The sequence below is a fragment of the Haliotis asinina genome, chromosome 14 (genome assembly GCF_037392515.1).
Source record: "Haliotis asinina isolate JCU_RB_2024 chromosome 14, JCU_Hal_asi_v2, whole genome shotgun sequence".
NCBI classification, from domain to species: domain Eukaryota; kingdom Metazoa; phylum Mollusca; class Gastropoda; order Lepetellida; family Haliotidae; genus Haliotis; species Haliotis asinina.
Window position 1 is genome coordinate 14,343,253 of NC_090293.1, and position 22,035 is coordinate 14,365,287.

At 38.6% G+C, this 22,035-nt stretch overlaps 1 protein-coding gene across 1 annotated transcript in view; it reads left to right on the forward strand.

Annotated features, from left to right (window-relative positions):
• LOC137261977 (coadhesin-like) overlaps window positions 1-21,635 on the forward strand; it is a 114,297-nt gene extending 92,662 nt beyond the window's left edge. Inside the window, exons 6-8 of the mRNA XM_067799781.1 lie at window positions 15,997-16,188; window positions 19,584-19,703; window positions 21,367-21,635. Coding sequence (XP_067655882.1) covers window positions 15,997-16,188; window positions 19,584-19,703; window positions 21,367-21,635 — 581 coding nt within the window. The remainder of the gene's footprint in view (window positions 1-15,996; window positions 16,189-19,583; window positions 19,704-21,366) is intronic.
• Window positions 21,636-22,035: the final 400 nt, after the last annotated feature.

The window sequence follows — 22,035 nt, forward strand, 5'->3', positions numbered from 1 at the left end:
GAACCATGTCTGGTCACACTTTTAGATATATTTGACAAAATATGGATGTCTGGAATTTTTCCTCCTTCGTGGCGTAATGCTATTGTTGTGCCAATACCAAAACCTGGCCGGGATCACACGGATCCATCAAATTACAGACTGATATCTTTAACCAGCTGCGTCTGTAAAACCATGGAGCGAATGGTAAATAACAGATTAATTTGGTATCTGGAAACCAATAACCTCATTACCAATATTCAATGTGGTTTTCGGAAGAATCGAAGTACTATTGATCATTTAGTGCGTTTAGAATCCTTCGTCAAAAATGCTATTATCACCAAACAACACGCAGTATCTATATTTTTTGATCTTGAGAAAGCCTACGATACTACGTGGAAGCATGGCATTTTACAGGATTTACATGATTTTGGTTTGAGAGGTCGTTTGCCTCTCTTTGTATCTCAATTTTTAACCGACAGGCAATTTCAAGTCCGCGTAGGTTCAACCCTGTCTGCTCATTATAATCAGGATCAGGGTGTTCCACAAGGCAGTATTTTGTCGGTCACTCTATTTAGTATTAAAATAAATAGTCTTTCAAAGGTTTTAAGTGATTCAATTGACGGATCATTATTTGTGGATGATTTTAATATTTCTTGCCGTGGTAAAAATATGCGAACTATTGAGAGACAGTTACAATTGTGTCTAAACAAAATTCATAAATGGTGTCTGGAAAACGGGTTCAAATTTTCTAAAACTAAAACTAATTGTATCCATTTTTGTAGGAAATACAAACCCCATAAAGACCCCGAATTATCATTAAATGGCACACCCATCAAAGTTGTGAAGGAGGCTAAATTTCTTGGTCTCATCTTTGACTCACATCTGACCTTTCTGCCTCATATTAAGTACCTCAAAGCCAAATGCCTGAAGGCGCTCGATTTGTTAAAAGTTGTTTCTAATTCAAAGTGGGGAGGAAACCAAAGTACCCTCCTTCACTTATATAGATCTCTGGTTCGATCAAAACTTGATTACGGTTCCATTGTGTATGGTGGAGCCTGCAAAAGCAACCTAAAGCTATTAGATTCTGTACATCACCAAGGTCTGAGGCTATGTATTGGATCTTTCAGAACATCTCCCATTGACAGTCTCTACGTTGAGGCCGATGAGCCGTCTTTGAAACTTCGCCGTATCAAATTGTCTTTACAATATATTACAAAGTTATATTCAAATGAATCCAATCCTGCTCACAACTGCGTTTTTAATCCTCTGTATGAGGATTTGTATAATACTAAAACTTCACTTGTTCCTCCTCTTGGGATAAGAATCCAACAATACATTTCTGCTGCTGGGATTGAGATGGAGAATATATCTCATTCCCGTCTTCTTTCTTCTCCTCCCTGGCAATTAGTGAGGCCGCAAGTTGACCTAACACTGACAAAGTTTAAAAAATCAGAAACAAATGAATTACAATATAAACAAGAATATCATCAATTACAAAGTAACTATAACACATACAAATCTTTATTTACAGATGGATCCAAGGATGGTGGCGCTGTGGCTTGTGCCACTGTCATTGGATCCAGAACAATATCTTTCAGATTACCAGGTAACATTTCTATTTACACAGCAGAAGCAAACGCTATATTAACGGCTCTTAAATATATTGAAAAACATCCTACACATAAACAGTATATTATCTATTCCGACTCTCTTTCTTGCCTTCAGGCAATTAAGAACCTGTCATGTAAACATCCACTTTTAATAGAAATAATTGAATTGTATAATAATCTTGCAACTGGCCAATACGACATCGCCTTCTGTTGGTTGCCAAGCCATGTAGGTATTTCTGGCAACGCAATGGCTGATCTTTCTGCCAGGGCAGCACTCAACAAATCTGTGACTCCACTTCTTATTCCATACTCTGATTATAAAGCTACAATTCGATCCTATATTCGTGATCTGATGCAAAAGAAGTGGGACACCCAGGTGGGTATAAATAAATTACATGCAATAAAGCCTTATATTGGTTATACCCACTTGGGTTGTCAGTCCAGATTTGAGGAGGTCATTTTGCGGCGATGTCGTATTGGCCATACGAGATATACTCATGAATATCTTTTGAAAGGTGAGGATCCTCCGTTCTGCATCCCTTGTGATGAAAGAATCACAGTCAAGCATATCTTGCTTGACTGTGTTGAGTATTCCATCACAAGGGATCAGTATTTTAATTCACAAACTATGAAGGATCTTTTTAACAATAACAGTGGTCATTTAATTATTGCTTTTTTAAAAGAATTAGATTTGTTAAATGAATTGTAAATATATAAATATTTTAAAATTGGAAGATTAAATTTGTAACTCAAATCGCTAGTGGCTGTACCCTCAAAGGGGGTTGAAGTACCGTAAAACAATTGTCCCCTTGAGAGGGTACATAAGTCCTCAAACATTTGGAGTAAATTTCAGTTTTCCAGCTTTTTAATCGTAGAATAAGTGTGTTTTTACTTTATGGCTAGATTTGTCTCAATTGCTAACATCTGAAGGGATGATGTAAATCCAACTAGGGTCCTTGCAGGAAGCAAATGTACTGTAAGTCCCCATGGTCCTTAGTATGGTGATCTACCTTCAGTTGTTAGCAACCTATAGCTCATTTTTATATTGTACTGTCCTGTATAGATGCATTGTTTTAGGTCTATTCACTAGTTTTAGATTCTACTCTGTGATATTCTAGTTAGTTTTACTGTCCTTCGTTGACAGGGTTTTACAATGTATGTGCTATTAATGTATTTGTAGTATTATAATTACTTGTTCTCGTCACGATATGGCTGTAATATTGCCGATGTGACGTTAAATCTTAACTAAAAAAAAAAAAAAAAATCAAAGGCGACTATGCTTGCCGTAAGAGGCGACTAACGGGATCGTGGGAGTCAGGCTCGCTGACTTGGCTGACATATGTCATCGGTTCCCAATTGCGCAGATCGATGCTCATGTTGTTGATCAGAAGGATTGTCTGGTCCAGGCTCGATTATTTACAGACCACAGCAATAGCTGCAATAGTGCTGAGTGCGGCGTATAACTAAAGTCACTCACTCCTCAGCATTATTTTGGTCTTCAAATAAATCATATTTGCTTGCTGATGCCGAAGATTTTAAATGCTTTGAAACCCTTTTTAGAATTTTACGACGGGATGTCCCGCAGGAGTCATTTTGATACAGTCAATATACCGGTAAATACACCGTGTAATTATGTCTAGAAGAGCAGTTATTACATTCTAGTTAATCTGTCGTCCAGACCAAGAATTTATATGAGCCAAGAAATTCTTAAGCTCTTGACAATTGTTACAATTCTAGATTGCCTTACCTCTGGGGCTCCTTTTAATTTTGATTAATAGTTAATCTTATATATAGTTAAATAATGCATGTTTCACGCTATCAGTTTTGTTTAATTGTAATACTTTCGTTTCAAAATACAATTGAAAGAAAATAATAATCCCAGTCAGTCACAAAGACAGTTGTTATCTAATAACGTACTGAAAAGTACATGTATTTCTGATAACCCAAAACAGTGACAAATATAAATAATACTGAAACGAAATGTTTCAGCAGAGGGAGAGGATGGCCACGTTTCACCCATTGGTTCTTACGTATCAAATGACAACCATTTCCAAATAACCAATTTATCGTTTAGTACCATGTTCACATACATTTTAAAACAGTGACCTATATGGTACACTTTACATTTTTCAAAGATCCTAGTATATCATCTGTAGATCCTCGTACAAGAACAACAGTGAACAATGGTGTAAGATACGGCTCAGAGACGAAATTCCACAGTTGGTAGTCTGCATCAGATGTGTGTTTCAAAACTTTCCATTGTTTGTTGTTTCATATAACTTTAACTTAGACTCTAAGGTTTTATCATTGGCCTAAAGAATTGTGCGCTGATTGTATGTATGTCACTGGGCAAGGGGTTTGAAATATATTTGAAAGTTAGTCTTCACGTTTCACGACTAACAGTAGTTCGGGCAGATGAACTAATAGAGTGTGTATATTTAGAACACATGGGTCAATGTTGGGGATCTGCTGGTACCAGTTGGCGGCTGACAGACAGTGGATCGCCCACTGGTGTGCCAACGCTGCAAGCTCGTTGCCCTCACTTATCGGGCCATTGCTGCCGTGCTACCTGGGATGTTGGATGGGTTGAATAACAGGGGAATGTTGCTGTAATATTTTTTCGTTTGGTATTTATTTTATTTGTTTGTGTAATGTTTGTTTGTTGCAGGTGGAAGTGTGTAGATATATGTTCAATCGTTTGTAGTAGTGTAGTAGGGGCTTAGTACACCTGGGTGGCTGTTTTGTTTACATAGTGAGTGGTTAAAGTTGGTGATGCCAGTAATTGTAGTGTCGTAATACGTTTTTCTGTTATGATACGAGTTGACCTAGGTGGGTTTTTTTTATATGCTACAAACTATACTACGTTTAAAATCTGGAAAGTTGAAATTTAACTTCAAAAGGTTCAGGAGTTGTGTACCCTGAGGAATACAATAGCTGTGCGATATCTTAACACCTTTTGAGGGTAAAGCCACTATTCATCGCAGTTGCTACTAACTTAATACTACCAGTTTCAAATTACCATTTATCTATTTACAAAACATATTGTTCAATTCATAAATAATAATTCTCCTTTAAACCTCCTTTAAAATTTCAGTTAATTAACATTATATAAAAGATCTTTAACTGTTTTGACTGTGAGATAAACATCTGATGAACAGCAATACAGTCAAGGAATACATGAGAGTGGGGGGACCTTATTAAAGGGCTTTTACATTATGAACCGGACAAGAGTACTGCCACCACTTTCAGTTAGGTAAACTAGTTGCAGAGAAAACACAAAATATATTTCATTCAGAAATCCAAAACTATCAGAAGGCACCAAGGTATCACCGGATGTATCTATGTCAGAAGGTTGTAAGGAAATATTGAACAGGATTGATTTAATAGTTGTGCTCGGGAAAAGAGTGCACCAACACTAATTTCAGGCAAAATCAAAGTTGTTGCCATGGAAATGCAAAAGGTATTTTTATAGTCAGATATCCAAAACTATCAAAGGCACCAGCTCACCCTCAAGCCTGTCTATGTGCCAAGTTTGGTGAAGAAATATTGAACGGTTGTAAAGTTCTGTTCCGGAAGAACATGGTGACATGTCCACGTACATGGATGCAAGCCGTGCATTTTAATACCCTCCGCAAAACATGTTGTGGGGGATAATGACAGACAAACTCATTTATTTATTTGCAAATCTAATGCTAACATGCGTGGACGGCGTAGGGCGTTGTTGGCGCCAGGTTAGCAATATCACGACAGAATACACGTGAACGTGGATTTATACATTACACCAAGATGGTGAACTAAATGCAGGAGCGAACTAACGAACACTTGAATCACTGCTCTAACCACTGTCCACGTTGCTCAAATGTTGTATATACCCTGATTTGGGATGTCATAATGATAATCGCAGACCCAACAGTCACCTAACCAACCAACACACCTTGCGTAAAGAGGGTAAATGTCCGTTATCAGCGTGACTTGCACCATGAAGTATAGAAGATAGATTCCAAAGGTAACTTTTTATGGGATCGTTGAGAGAATTACTTCCTTTAACTGAGACAAGCAGAACATCCGATTGGATAGTTACTTTGAGCATTTGTTTTGTATTATTCCCCTACTGTGCCATGGCAAAAAGTTATCATTACCGTTGCTGTTGCCAGACGGAACTTCTCATTGGTTGTTTCGGGCTCCGTACGGAGATGTGTAACGTGTTTTAAATGTTTAAAAACGATCGATTAGTTGACCTATAAGAATCTTCAGAAAACCAGTATTGTTGTCCTTGCCAGTTCATGGCTGGGAGGGGGAAGAGGGTTTTCTAACAATGAACATGCAACTGATTGTGATAATAGCTTGTGGGTGTGCTGGTCTTGTCAAAACTTCTATCATTCTTTGTGATGAATGCCAAGTAAAACCATTGCCGGGTTTCCAGAACAAGAGAGTTACGGCAGGTGTTCTGTGGAGAAAGACTGACATGACTAGCCGGGCCGAATGTGCATCGCGCTGTTCAATCTTTAGAGTGATAAAGTCCTTTGGATATAAGGTCACCAGTGGAGAATGTGTGGCACATACTGTGCCCCTAGGAACAACAGCAGCAGCGATACCAGTCGTAAACGAAACGGGATTCTTCATGTATTCAACTTGTGCACCAGGTAAAGGAAGCAAACTTTAAATATGTCATTAACTGTCATATATCAGACATTGTAAGCCGACTCATGGTGCTGTATCGGGCACATTGTCTCCTGAGATAGCCAATAGATAGAGAGCGTGATAGGTTATGGGAACACAGGAAGTTTCCATTTGAAATATCAACACATGAAACAATTACGCATATATCGGATTCAAATCAAATAGTCAGTTAGCAAAATTCAGTGCCATTACACATAGTACCATTCACAAGACTTTTATAGAAACAAGTCTCACCCTTAAATGGAAAAGGGTACCCTCAGGAAAAAGTAGAAATAATACATGTATTTCAAAAAAAATATCTGCTATCGCCGTTGCTACTACATGTTGTAGGGTAGATGCAATCAAGCCAGCTTGACAACGCCGGAAGAGTCTAGATTGACACCGTGGCTGTATTTGTAACAAAACAAAAGGTGTTATCCATAAAGCTGAACTTCTCTATGCTTTAGTTCATTTGTATGTGTTATCATCAAACACAATTTTGCATAATTACGATGGAAGATTCATCTGTTGCATGTTACTGCTTTTGTTATTTGGATGAGTACTTCATACTAGTAAATCATATGTTGAAAACAATTGTGGATATATTTGTCAAGACTATCGCCTTTCAAAAGGAAAAAAAGACGTGCACTCAAAGAAACTTATTTCAGTCGTAATAAGTAAGTTTGCAAACATTCAAGTGATACCAAGATCAGTCGTTTCGTATTACCTTCCATATATCTGTTACCTACCGATATTATATGTTCTTAAACAGTCCTTGTGCTTTCTTTTGAAGCACTGTGTATAACAGAACCAGTTATGCCATTTCGTATGGTTGTTGTGTTTCGCAGTAACCACAACCAGTGAAAATTTTGGCTTACATTGCTTTGCTTTTATTGTACATTAGACTGTGTAACAAGCTATTGATGTTCTTGGTGCACGCCTAGTGTACTCATATGCATCACCAATACCCGATGCCTACATACTTGATTGTTTATGAACTTTTAATGTCGGATGAAATATTACAATTTGCTGCAGCTCTGCATTCCATACCCCCATGTATTCAAATTTCTATGTCTGTACAGTACTTGCGTTTCATTAATGTGTTTGTGATATATTTTGTTAGGTGGAGATGTTCATCCCAAATGAGGACCCAGTTTACCAAAAGATTTAAAGATTATCATTTAAATGGCTTTAGCCTTGAAGAGAAATTAGACATTTAACGCGTGAACCCGGATTCTGTGATGTAATATGTAGGAGACAAATTTGGCATGTCTAAGAGAAACTCGGCTAACTTTCGATTCAAACAACATCAGTGTAAGAATCGCTGATTTCCATATAACATTTCGTAAAGACAAACTCGCGGTGGAGGTGAATCGGCCTGTGTGGAAGACACTATTTGTGCGCCCTTAATGGATGATTTCCATATAGTCGTGTTTTAAGGGATGTGGGTACAAATCAAGTCTATTACAAGAAACAGGACAAGAGCTCAGAATATTGGAATTTGTTTTGAGGAATCAATAGATAACACATTCGATCTTAATGTGCCAATGATTATATAACCCGTGATTTCAATACGCCTATTCTTCAGGGTCATTATAAAAAAGGTAGACTGTGTACAGAGTGTTCACGACAATCGACACATATCACGGATGCTACTAGAATAATCGCAAGTAGCAAAAGTTTGATCGCTTCAGCATTTGTATCTCACGCTGATGTTAGACTTTCTGGTGTATCAGATCCTACTGTGCACTGATCACTGCCCGCCGTCCCTTCACACAAGGAAAACTGTACAGAACAATGATCCAGTCAAACGGAAATTCTGGTTATTCTTCAGTTGATGTTCTTGGTATGAATATCTAAATATCTAAATGGATAAAGTCAGATGTTCTTTTCTCTTCTGGGTACATTGCTAATATCACGGAATATTTTCATCCGTAATACTGAATATCTATCACGAATATACCCGAAGTAAAACGGTGACAGAACCCAAGTTCTAGTATGGGCAAATAACAAAATCGATCCTTCATAAGGTAAAACATCGCACACATACGACTGCTGAAAAAATAAAAACCGTCCTAATGGTCAATCTAAGTTCAGAACACTACATAACAAAGTAATATCAAGTGTTAGAAATGGGAACATTGTGAAACTTGTACAATTTTGTTATACATTCAACATGATAAATGTTAAGTGAATTAATATTTAACGTCACATCGGTAATATTTCAGCCATATCATAGAGCATTTAACAATAAAAAGGACTATATGCATATCGTAAAACTTGTCGACGATGGACAGTAAAACAACTAGAATGTAAATTGAGTTTCATTTTAATTGTAAGTAAAGACTACTATTAAATACCTCAGAGCAACTGGTATCGAAAAGAGGTCAAATGTTATAGTAGACAACTTTACAAACATAAGTATAAATAATCTCATTTCATGGGAAAAAAGATTAAAGAACTATTCTTTTAGCATCACATGAAGTGAAGAAAATGAAAGATTATTGAAACATGTGAAGATAAAAAAATGTATGAAACTTTTATTGGAATAGGACAGAGTTCTTCCATCAAACAAATAGCTGTAGAACGCAAATATATTCTAGAGCATGTTTACCAAGTGCGATTATGTCGTGGTATTAGGCTCAAATACAGTCTCTAAATTTCGTCTAAAAATCTCCGACAAATTACCTCCTTAACAGTTTGGAACACTACATAATCTCAGGACAATGCATACATTAATTTCCCAGCAATCAACGTCCAACTCGTCGAGAGCAACTCAGGCTTCAGCAAACATGATAGGAATTGCCCAGAAAAAGGAAAAGGTGTAAAATTGAATTACAAGATGATAATCATTTAACTCCCTCACTCACAAGGAGTGAGAAGTTAAATCAGTTCTGCAGAAACAAGCTGCCCTTAAGCGTATACATGACCCGAAATCGAGTCTCTTGTTCTTCAATATTTCAGAGCAACCACGATTGAACGGGTTTCTTTGCGGAACTGGTAAAAACATCCTGAGATATCTCAAACGCCAAGCAACAATGCCTTTTCGCCTCATTTGGACCTGTCTGTCTGAACTAGTTTTCCGCCATTTAAAAACATTTTTTCTTAAACGTTAACGCATTGTTTCTTTAGTCCCTGCATATAGCAAATTATCAGTAGCCATTTTCATAATTCTTGTCAATGTTGGCATTGCCTTTGTTACTGTGTAACAGTGTTGACTGTACTGGCGATTTGCGCATTTAAATAAATCGTCAAATTCAATTTTCTCTTCGTTACGAGTACGCACTTTCCCCGGGCTTGTGAAGTTATTGGAGCCCAACGTATTTACCTTCATATTCACCTTATTTTGAGCAAGGTACTGACAGATACACCAGTCGCATCGGGGTTATTAGTGCACTGTGTAGTACACTGTGTAGTACACATGCATTGCATGACATTTAAGGCAACTTCGAGTATTTGTGAATGATGACCTGACACCGTTCATCCAATGTAGAGTGCGACGTGATAAGTTTCAAATATCTGCAAAGTTTAGTACTCTTTTCACAGTTAAGTTTACAAGATACCAGTTTACAAATGCTCGCGCAGAAACACGACGCCCCCGTATCATTGCGTAGAAAGTGATTACCGCAAGTATGAAAAAAAGTACGTTTCAAACCTTCAGATCAATTCACGGCACGCACCCCACTCTTCTTTCGCGTTTTTCTGTCATTGATGGTCGACAGGAAAATCGATCAGAGCACCTAAGTCTGAGTACCAAAGACAACATCAGCCATCAGCGCCGCTCTCAATAATCGCTTTTTCTTCATACGACACAGCGTGCTGCCGTTTACGGCGCTCGTAGATTCTAGATAGATAGATAGGATATTTACAGTATGGTTCAAAATTATTGAGAATAGCTAAAGCATTTCATATTATTAAACGAGAACAAATCAGATAAAATTGAATGTATTGTGAAAGTGAACTGACCTTTTCATGTTGTGTAGGTAACAATTTAATATTTTATCAAGTCTCCTTGAGCTTCACGGCACAGTCTAAGACGTGTAGGCATACTTCCTATCAGAGAGGTTAGTGTCTCGTGAGTTATGCTGTCCCAGTATCGGACCACATGTCTTCAATTTTTGTCAACCCCTTTTGATTCACACATTCCTTCATCATCCCCCAAATGTTCTCAATGGGATTTAAGTCAGGACTATATGCCGGAAATGGCAATGCAGTCACATTTTTCTCCTGAAACCACTGCTTGGCATGTTTTGCGGTGTGTTTAGGATCATTATCTTGCTGCAAAAGCCAGTCATTTCCATAAAACACATGTGCACTTGGAAGGAGAAAATTATCTAATATGTTAGTGTAGCGTTGACTTGTCAGATTTCCCTCAAACACACACAGCGGGGTCGTTCCTAATAAGGATATCCCTCCCCATACATGAAACTTTGGGCTGTATTTAGGTCGTCGATACAACGGTGCTGACGCAGACTTTGTCCATATTTTCACATTATTGGGATATACCCATATTGAGCTTTCATCAGTAAAAATCACATTTTCCCAGTCAAAGTTTTCATGTGCCAAACACCACTCAACACGCCTGTCTTTATGTTCTTGTGTCATGAGAGGAGAAGGAATTCCAGTCTTTTTCTCCCATCCAAGATCAATAAAATTTCTTCTAACTGTAGATTTTGATACAACTGTTGATCCCCTTTCTATCATTTCATACCTGATGTTGGAGATGCTTGCCCTTTGCTTTTTAGACGCTAAAATTCCCAGCCGGACGCGATCTGAGAAGTCCAATTTTCTGGGTCTCCCTGCTCCTTTCTGGTGCCAAAAATCCTTTCCCTCTTTAAAATTCTTCCTAATCCTATACACAGTAGAAAGAGGAGTTCCTGTTCTCTCTGCCAATATATTTATATCATCAATTCCTTGATTACACAACTCAACCTTGTTTTATCTTCAGCAGACATTGTTGACAGTGCTGAGGAAAATGACGTCTGCTACAAATTCAGGGGAGGTAACTCTAATTGTACTATACTCAGTGGGCCAAGATGAGTTACCTCCCTTATACCATTACTTAGTTTTAAGTATCAGTGAATCAGTTGAGGTGTTAGGATAGCTCAAAGTAAGAAGAAAAATTCTCAATAATTATGAACCAGACTATATATAGCGCACATATCCACGCACTAGTGCATGCTCAAAGCGCTGGTATTTTTCCTTCGATCACTGGATGTCAATCTCAACAGCACATCGTATTTCAACTCCCTGGGGAGTATACAACTCTTGCTGCCACTATGCGCTCCGAGTTTATTGTGTCTCTCTCATCCTAACGAGGTACCCAATTGACAGCTGGGTGGACTGGGACACGTAGTCACAGCATTTTGTCCAAGTTTACTGCACGTTGCTGTACCCGCAACTAGGTGTATGCACGTGTTCATGTGGCCACCATCTGGTCATATACCAACGGATTCGTGGGTTCTTTTAAGTGCACAGGGTTGTGTACTGTACACTACCCTCGGCAAGCCTAGCAAGGCACGTCATCAGGTATCCAAAATGATCTACCCGCTCTCAGGCTAAACCAGAGGGTAATTCTTGGACCGTAATCCGCAAGCCAAAAGGCTAACAGCTGTGGACACATGTTAGCGTTGTGGGTGTTGAAATTGCCTATGAAACAAGGGATCCTAACATTCCGACTTCTATTTGGTAATAATTTGATTGAAATATTATTGTACCTCTGACAATCGTCCAGACCACATAGGGAAAGTGTTTACATTATTCATTATACATTCCGACAACTTACTTTCTCTATAATACTCCTTTCCATTCAAATTAAACTTTCCGCCCAAAGGAGCGATATGGTTTATCAAATTTTGTGTGAGTCAAACGTTAGTATATTTACGATTATATGGAAGCGACCCGACGAAAAGACAATTGAAGTGGTGTGTCAACAGGAGTGAACACACGCCAGCGAATGCTTTTTCATGTCTTTATGCGCGGTTCAATAGAGCATGCTTCATCTCAGTTCCTTCTCTGAGCACATATGTATCATGTGTTTCCTTCGTGGATTCCTGCTGGATTAATGTTATAGTATTCCCTGCAGGAGGGTTTTATGAGCATAGCTTAATCTGTGTATACATTCCTTTCTGTCATTGTACAGACATTATCATGATAAGAAATGACCAAAGTAAAATAATTAATTGTCGAGGGTCATGATAATTTAAACAGAACACAAATGTGTAGGTATCTGGAGACAAAGCATGCGTCAGTTTATTTTCAGCACGGTGTTCACTTTAGTAGGGATATGATAAAGCAAGTTATGGGTGGCTGGTGTCGTAAAAAACCCCTGCTGTTCCAGTTTATTCAAAAGTAACTTTAGAGGTGTAACATCGTGTTTTCCACGCATACTGACTACTCACTTGGTGTTGTCCGAACAGACATAGAAGGTAATGTTTTGACTGTACAGCTGACGTTAGATAACTACAAAATAGTCATGATAAACATGGTCCAGATATTGACAAGCCTTGCTTCTGTGACAATCTCGATTCTATAATAAGGTCAAAGCGACCAACTACTAGGCTGTGGGGACTGGAACGTAGTGCCAGATTACTTCATACCTATGTATATCAATGCGCACATAAAATCGTGTAAAGGCTAGTGATTTCTTAAACTGAAAGATGAACTTATATCATGGCAAGAAATACATCTTTATGAACAACTCTGAAACAAGCTAGACTTGATTATTTCTTGTTATCCCACAATATGACCCAACCTATAATTGATACAAAAATAGAACCTCTTTTCAAATATGATTACTCTTCTATATCGATTTCCTTTAACTTTGAATGATTTAGGTACAGCTGAGGTTTTTTTTTTATCTTTGACGCTTTCTTATAGAAGATATGAAATATGTAGAACTGGTTAGATATAAAACGTAATTGATAGTGACAGCTAAATTGTTATGGACGATCTAATCCTTTTAAAAGCGTTATTCAGGGAGAAAATATTAAATATAATTCAAATAAGAAACGCCAGTGAGATAAAGATATAAAAAGATTTGAATAACATTATGCCGCACGAATGTTTCGCACAAACCTATCACATTATATAACATACAAAGGTCTTTAAAGTCTGAGAATTCATTATTTACATGTTTCCTCAGTCCTTCTACATTCCAGCATTGAATAGACAGGCCATGGCCCTTATCTCACTTGTTTGTGCCTGCATCACCACGATCGCGATGAGTATCTAGAGTGCCCTCCCTTGTTTGCCAACTAGTCGATCTAAACAGATTTATACACTCTGTTGTCCACAACTAGTGCATCCTGTCTCACGATGCGTTTGAAACCTCGTGTTAGTGCTTCCGAGTATTTATCCGCCAGCATCCGACGGTCTTCTCTCACACGATAGTGAGTTCCCTTGAGTTTTTCTCTGGCTGCTTTCAAACATTTCCAAACCGAGAAAATAGGAAATCACAAAAACCTGTAAATAGCACCTTAGGGTCTGAATCAAATGTCTGCCACGTTTTTCGCATCGCAGCAATAGGAGTGAGTGAGTTAGAATTTAACGTCACATCGGTTATATTGTAGCCATATAGTGACGAGAAATCCTATACATGCACAAAATTACAAGTAAATTTAATTACAGAAGCAGTCATGGACGGACTGTAAAATAACTTGAGTATCACAAAAAGAGTGAGTGTGTGAGTTAATATTTAACGTCACACCGGCAATGTTTCAGCCTTATCGTGACGGGAACTAAACACTGAAATCGAATGTATGTGTACTATAAAAACCTGTCGCCAAAGGACAGTCAAACAACTAGAATATCACACATTGCTAACAGCTGAAAGTAGATCACCATACTAGGGACCATGGGGACTTGCTAATTTTGCTTCCTGCATGGACCCTAGGTGGATTTACATCATCCCCCTCAGCCGTCAGCAATTTGGAAAATCTAGCCGAGACACTTATTCTATGATTAAAAACGTGGAAAGTTTGAATTAACGTTGAATGTTTGTGGACTTACGTATCCTCTCAGGAGGACAATAGTTTTACAGTACTTAAACCCCCTTTGAGGGTACAGCCACTAACAAGCACATTTACGAATTTAAACTTCCATTAATAAAATATTTAGCTATTTACAATTTAGTTAATAAATATAATTCTTTTTAAAATGCCATGATTAAATGAGAACTTGTGACATTAAAAAGATCCTTCATATTTCGGGATATCACAAAAAGAGTTAAAACCAGCTAGAATATATTTTTAACAATACCACGTAAAAATGGCTAATGATCACCAACAACTGAAGGCAGATCACCATACTAGGAGCCATGGGGACTTACAGTACCTTAGCTACCTACGTGATCCCAAGCTGGATTTACACCATCCTTTCAGCTATTGGCGATTGTTTAGTCACGAATTAAAATGACAACAATACTAATACTACAGCTAAAAGTGTAGAAGATTAAGTTGACTTCGAATATTTTGGGACTTACGTACCCTCTCAGGAGGACAATAATTTTACGGTACTTCAACCTCCCTTGAGAGTACAGCCACTAACAATCTGAGTTACTAATGTAAACGTCCACTCATAAAATATTGATCTATTTACAAATCAGTCAAAACATCCAATTCTTTTAAAAATCCATTAATTAAATGAGAACTTGTATTGTTAAAAGATCCTTCATAGTCGAATTGGCCAGTAGCCAGATCATAATACAATTCAATAATTTGTATTAAAGGTGTATGTTTACATGATACGATTATAATAGCCTGAAGACAAGGAGAGTCGGAATAAAAATATGTTGTTTATATTTTGGATGTTAATGTTAAATGGTGTTCATGTAGCGTTTGCTTCCGCTTTTTTTATTGAGAAACGTTTCTTTAGATGTGTCATATATCATTTAGCCCTTTATAATAACGCCAAGTATTAATTACCATCATATATTCATATGAGATTCATTGAAACAGTGACATCAGATCTTTGCCTAGACATGGGCGTGTCCTATTTCACCTATGGACGTCTGGTACAAGGCATGAAAAGGTTTATAATCGAACAAAGGTGATGGTGACTGATGGGCCCCGTGGCTACAATAAATACAATGTTGTCCCTCCCATTATACACTCTTGTTGAGGGTTTTATGATTGTGAAACACAGATCTTGTTTATGTCTACGTCAGGCTGAAGGAAAAAGGACCCTAACAGGGTTAAAGACCATTGATATCCCTGAAACGTATTTTAAACATGGCCAAATTGCCAATTATTTCGATTTGGGATAATCTGAACAGAAATTTCACTTCATATCTAGCAAAATGAGATTATTAGAAAATGTTGCAGAAGTGTTGCCTATTGGGTATGTTCTGCCCCATTGTTTTACCCCAGATTTTACATAGATGGCAGTTGTCATTAAATATGTCAGCAAAAGTTCAGTTTTTCTTTTAATTTTGAAAATAATTGGTAAAAGCCACTAAATCCATACTTGTCCTAAGAGGCAACTAAGGGGATCGAGCGGTCAGACCCGTGGTTGACATGTCATCTTACCTCAAATGCCCGTGGATTGATGTTTATGTCCATCACAGGACTGTCTCTGTTGTTGATATTGTTTGGTGTTGCATTAAACAACAAAGTTTAAGATGCATCCAAAATTTGTACCTACAGTCCCTACTTTGTGTCAGTAACAGACCACTGAGTCTGTAGAAGTTGTTAAATAATAGGGGTTCCTCTATGACATCACTAACGTTATGCTATTTATTTGTCTTCAGTTGACGGCGGTGTCAGCGCTTGGGGTGAGTGGACTGTACCTGTTTGCTCACAGACCTGTGGGCCCTCGCACATCATAATGAAAACCCGGACTAGAACCTGTACCAACCCGGCTCCGGATAAAGGTGGAGCTAACTGCACAGAGAGTCTCTTTGAAACTGGCAACTTCAGCTGTGGTCCATATGAATGCCCGAGTCAGTATAAATTATATTTTTTTTGTCTTGTTCCTATCATTAGATACTTAAGATAATCATTAAATACTGGGTTCATTCATTTGATCTTAAAGTTCCCCTTTACATCAGGTAAATATGACATAAGCAACCTTGTTCAGCCACGGAATTCCCGCTCCCGAGAGTGACATTGTTTGTGCGCGTCTGCATGTGTCTGAGGATAGGGGCAACACGGCCTTATAAGCTAGTCAGCTTGATATTGTTGGAAAGCCAAACGTTAAGAAGTCCGTTATTCTCACAATACTAGAAACGTGCTGAGAGTGAACGTCTGATCTCAAGCTATGAAAACAATGTTACTTTCCTATGAAGACATTCTTTTGGGACACATTTGCATATATCATGGATCATTTCTAAATGTTCATTTGCGAGCGTTTTGAGGTTCTAGACACATATTCCAAACCTAAATGCAAACATTTCATTTGCAGAAAAACATCCATTTGCTTGTTGTTGGTATGAAGTTAATCCTGAAATGTGCAAAGATCCCACTTGTTTCTGGTTGAAAACTCACTTGTTTCCTTTATTTAGATTGAACACGTGTAAGAAAATGCACAAACTATTAATTTCCGTGGCATGAGAGTCTATGAGTATGTGTTATCCATTTTCGCGAAAGCTTTTCTATCGATGAAAAAAGTATATTCCAACCCGCATCCAGACCATGTTTTTCATAGGGCAGGACATACTTCATTAACATCTGGTGCCATCACTGTTCAGTTGGGTTTTACGTCACAGCTACACTATTCCAGCCATATAGTGATGAGATCAAGTTATCATGTTTTTCGGTTCTAAATCTATGGTCCAAAATAAATTGCTTCAAACATATAACAGAAACAAAAACAGAAAATGTCATAACACAAAATATAAAAAAGCAAGCAATTATTTGCTTGCTATTCTCTTTAGAAAACTGCAATTTATGATACTGGTAAACTTTCTTCAGGTAATTTACGATCAGGTGCCCGCTAAGATCTGAAAACCGATCTTTCAGATTTCTCACAACATAATGGGAGTTCCTTGCAGTAAGAAAGTCAACACAGTCAACGAAAATATACTTAAATATGAAGGCTGTTTTGCAAGAGACACACATGGGGGTTCCATTCTTATTCGATTTCAACAGATGGCCATGATTAAAACGTTGTGATGTTTTGCAAAGGCAAAGAGATGGAACGGAAATAACTGTAAACGTATTTTTCTTGTGTCATCTTCAAAATCTTATATAGCATGTCTTCGAACAGCTTTGCACCTGGCTATGAAAAAACTTTCGAATAATTTGAATCACACAGGTTGGCCAATACCCATGCTACAAACTGTTAAAAATGAACACTAGTATACACAATGGGGGTATGGGACCGCAGAGGTGCAACGGGGTCTTGGAACCTCCAAACGGCCTCCTCAGCTTCCACAGCCATGAAAAATAGAGTAAAGTTTTGTGCAAATCTGTTCCAATAGGCAAAGTGTGTTTCTGCAAATTCCACTGGTGGAAGTGCACTTCATTTAGAGATATTGCAGGGCTATGGATATGGAAAAATGCCAGGAAGCAAGCTATTACGCGAAGCTTATGCCCAGATTTGATCAGGTCGTTTGTCCATTTGGGAAGCAAAGAGGAAATACCACATATCGCAAGCCAGATAAACAAGAATGGGAGATTGTTTGTGGCTCGGGATTATACTAAGACAACTTTCGACATGGCTGAAGCCTTTGAGACCCTGCATGAGAAGTGTTCCAGCCTCTTGCTGTCCAACCCTGAGAAGGAAATCCTGGAGTGATCGGGACGAACCTTCTACGAGCACTACCACTACAGCTTCTGGAACTGTATTTGCTGTGCTTTCCCGAGATTGTTGAAGACGGCAAATTAGTTGATTTTGTCTACATCAACCTGCCAGAATAAATGGTGACCCACAGTGCGAATCTCTCTCATCGATGACTACTGCCTGAAACCCAAGGAGAGACACAACCGCTGTACTGACTGCTTTGCCACTATATCGAAGCTCCCATTCCGCTTTGATGCAGACACCCCGACGTGCAAGTGCAGCACCACCAACAAAACCCCATTGTGTGTATACTACTTGAGGCGTTTGGTACGATAAATATGTTGCTCACTGGTCCTTGGGCTATGTACCCTCGATGTTTGCTTACATTGCACTGTTCAATAACAGAACTTTCTCGTAGTCTCCTGGAAGTAAAACACAACTAGTTAAGGGAGGCATCTCTAGGGCACTTCTTTAAAGGCCTGCAGCTAAATACTGATAGCACTGAATATATGTGATACGAAATGTGACCCATAATAACTATCACTCAAAACTTTGTGACTCAATAATAATTATCACTTAGTCATTAATACAATCTGCAGAAAATGCACTATAGTAACAATAAGTTGAAGTGTTTATATGTAATCATAATGACACATCTGTTATGGTTAAGAATTTACCGTGACAAACAATGTAAGAAATCCCCTGTGAACCAGCAAAACAGAACAAAGGCAAGTTTAAAATATTCAGATATTATATTATTTAGAGACAAGAGAGCAAGTTATACAAAGTCACAAGTTATACAAAAATTTCACAATACAGATTTCAAATACAATACAAATGCGACAAAATCTAAGGCAATGGGTCCCAAATATATAGTATTGCAAAATCACCACATCTTAGAGTGAGTGAGAAACAGTCGTGCAGAATGTAAAACAGTGAGCGATCTGACGGCGGCTATGGAGGCAGAAGGATAATCTTTGGCCGTGTGGAACATGGCAACGAGCCTTTATATAATTATACTTCCAGTCATTTCTCGAAAGTACGAGCAACTACTGCCATCGCCAACACTGGAGAATACCCTCGAAACAAGCTCCAGGAAGTAAACAAACAGGAAGTCAAGGGCAGATAATTCCCGGACAAGCCTTCTACTTACTTATCGCTAATTCTGTTTTCTGTTTGGCGTAATAAAACGACATTAGAAAATGGTTCGCCGTATAAGAAATAACCAAGCGATGTATGTTACATATTGTTAGAACGTCGTTCTCTACCTTGATTTGGTGATGTCCTTTTGACTAGTATATGGTTTTGCATTGTATTGAAATAATCGGGATCACTGACGGATGTTGTCATGCTTATTGTGTGAGTAATGCCTTTTTGTCAGTTTTTCCAAGATAAAGCTCAACTGGATAAGCCGCTTGTTCGTCTGTGCATTAATGACATTGAAAGTCAGTACTTTTGTGACAATACCTAGGTGTAAAATAATGTTAGGTCCGCTCGGCACCAATATAATATGTGTATGGAAATCCAATAAATGAAATAGTAGGTATATATAATGTCTGTTCAAAAAGCATATCTTTGCATTTTTGGGTACTGTGAGTATCATATTGTTTTCAGGAATAGAACCACACTTTGGCACCTGCAGCTCCTCCTGTCCTGGGACAGGCGTTGTGTGTTATAATGAACAGTGTGTCTGTGACAACATGTACGTCAAACTTGGCAGCATGTGTGTCCAGGGTAAGTACTGGAAACAATTTACTGTGTCTTATGTCTTAACAAAACGCCTAGCACAGGCGGGTCGAAAGAAACTAAAAAAGCAAGTATGGGCAAATCGGAAACTTACTTTATAGGAACAAGAGTTATGAGAGGATGACATATCCCCCTGCTCCCTACATATTTGAAAGGACAAATCATGTGACAGTTACTTGATGTTTTCTTTGCTTAAATTTGAATCGTTTCCATGGAAGTCATGAAAAAGTTTAATGCCATATATTTGTAAACAGCAAAAGGCACCATTTCAAGATCTGTCTCATATATCTGCCAACATTTGTTGACAGATATGAAATGGTTTTCGAGTTGTGTTCAGGAAACGAAGCCTATCCCTCCATTTTGAGACTAAGTCAGAATGGGTTCAATGAAAACCGGGAAAAATGAAAAGGCCAAAACATTGTAAAAAGTAAAAGGCACCACTTTGTGGTCTGCCACAAATACCTGCCAAAGTTTTCGAGTTGTGCTCCGGAAACGAAGCCCATCCCTCCATTTTGAGACTAAGTCAGAATCGTTTCCTACCCGTGAAGGTCCCGGGGTAGAATAGGCCTTCAGCAACCCATGCTTGCCACAAATGGCGACTATGCTTTTCGTAAGAGGCGACTAACGGGATCGGGTGGTCAGACTCGCTGACTTGGTTGACACATGTCATCGGTTCCCAATTGGGCAGATCGATGCTCATATTGTTCATCACTGGATTGTCTGGTCCAAACTCGATTATTTACAGACCGCCGCCATATAGTTGTTATATTGCTGAATGCGGAGTAAAACTAACCTCACTCACTCCCATGGAAACTGGGAAAACGATAAATCACCAAAATCTGTAAATAGCAAAAGGCACCACTTTAGGGTCTCCCCTACATATCTACCAAGTTTTGCAGAAAGAAGTATATCTTCTGTACTCCGGAAACGAAGCCCATCCCTCCATTTTGAGACTAAGTGTGAAACGTTTCCATTGAAACCCAGAAAATCATACATCACAAGATCCTGTAAATAGCAAAAGGCACAACGCTGGGCCCTTAGCTTTCTTCCAAGAGTGGGTGACAAAGTCATCCTTCGTCAGGTACTTGCTGAAATGCATCTCTAGGTGGCATTCGGAAAATGCTGTGGGCATACCTTTCGTCAGTGCTATACCATTCTACTGAGGAAGATTCAGGGTTATGTCTCATTGAAAGATTGACCTCATACCGTGACTTCCTGGCATATTTATAGACAATATCCAATAGTGACTGGAGGGCACTTAGGGATTTAACAAAGTGATGTCATCAGATGTGGATAGGATTTTGAAGACTCAGATCTATGACACTGATAGCATAGGTTAAAGATGGAGTGACCCAAAGAACTCGTCTAAGAATAGGGAGGTAGAGGGCTGTAGGTAGGACTTGTACCTGTCGTATCTCTTGTTGTATTGGAAATAATCTTGACTGGATTTCATTCACTGTGATACCGAGCAGTCTTAACTTTAAAAGCACTCCACTGTGCCAGAGCGTGTCTGTGGCCATGGCACGTTTACTATCCAAGAATGTTGTCTACACAGTTCCTTGCTGTAATGGATGTCGCTGACACGTGTCAGCTTTGGTGAGAAACATTGGTCATACTTCACTAGTATTAAGTGGTTTACTTCCTATTTCAGATTGCGGTTCAGCTGGTTATGGATCAGGCTTCACCATCTTTCAAGACAAAGTGCTCGACGGCTACAACGACAGGATTGTCTACTCCGTTCCAACAGCAGAGGCATGCATGGGTCTGTGTCTGTCAGAAACAGACTTTACTTGTGCCGCTGCTGATTATGGGCTTCGACCAAAACAATGTAACCTCAGCCAAACACCGTTGTATAATACATCTTCCGGCTCCTCTACCAGCAGCAAAGTCTATGACCAGCTTATCCGCAATTGTGCTTGAAAAGCATTGAATGAGGTCACGGGTAACTTGTGCATAAAACTGTGCGACCGTCGAATGTTCCTTATGATGTTAGGCTGTGATTTGATTTAACATAGATCTGATAGGATTGCCTGCACACGGAACATTTGTACCTAACGCTTCAATAGTAAATCATTACTGGGAACAGAACAGAGAGTTAGTTTAGTTAAGCGTCAATTTCCAGAGAATTTTGTATTTTACGTAACGTAGGCAGCGGCTATCTTAGTTCATGGTTAGACGATGTTACAAGGGAGACGCACAACATACTGTTTGTGGCCATCATTTGACTCTTCTGACATCACAGCAGTTTCCCTTCTCTGTGTTATTGCCTGAATTATCTCAGAACATATTATTTCGCTTGCATTCTGCAACAACCGCAGAG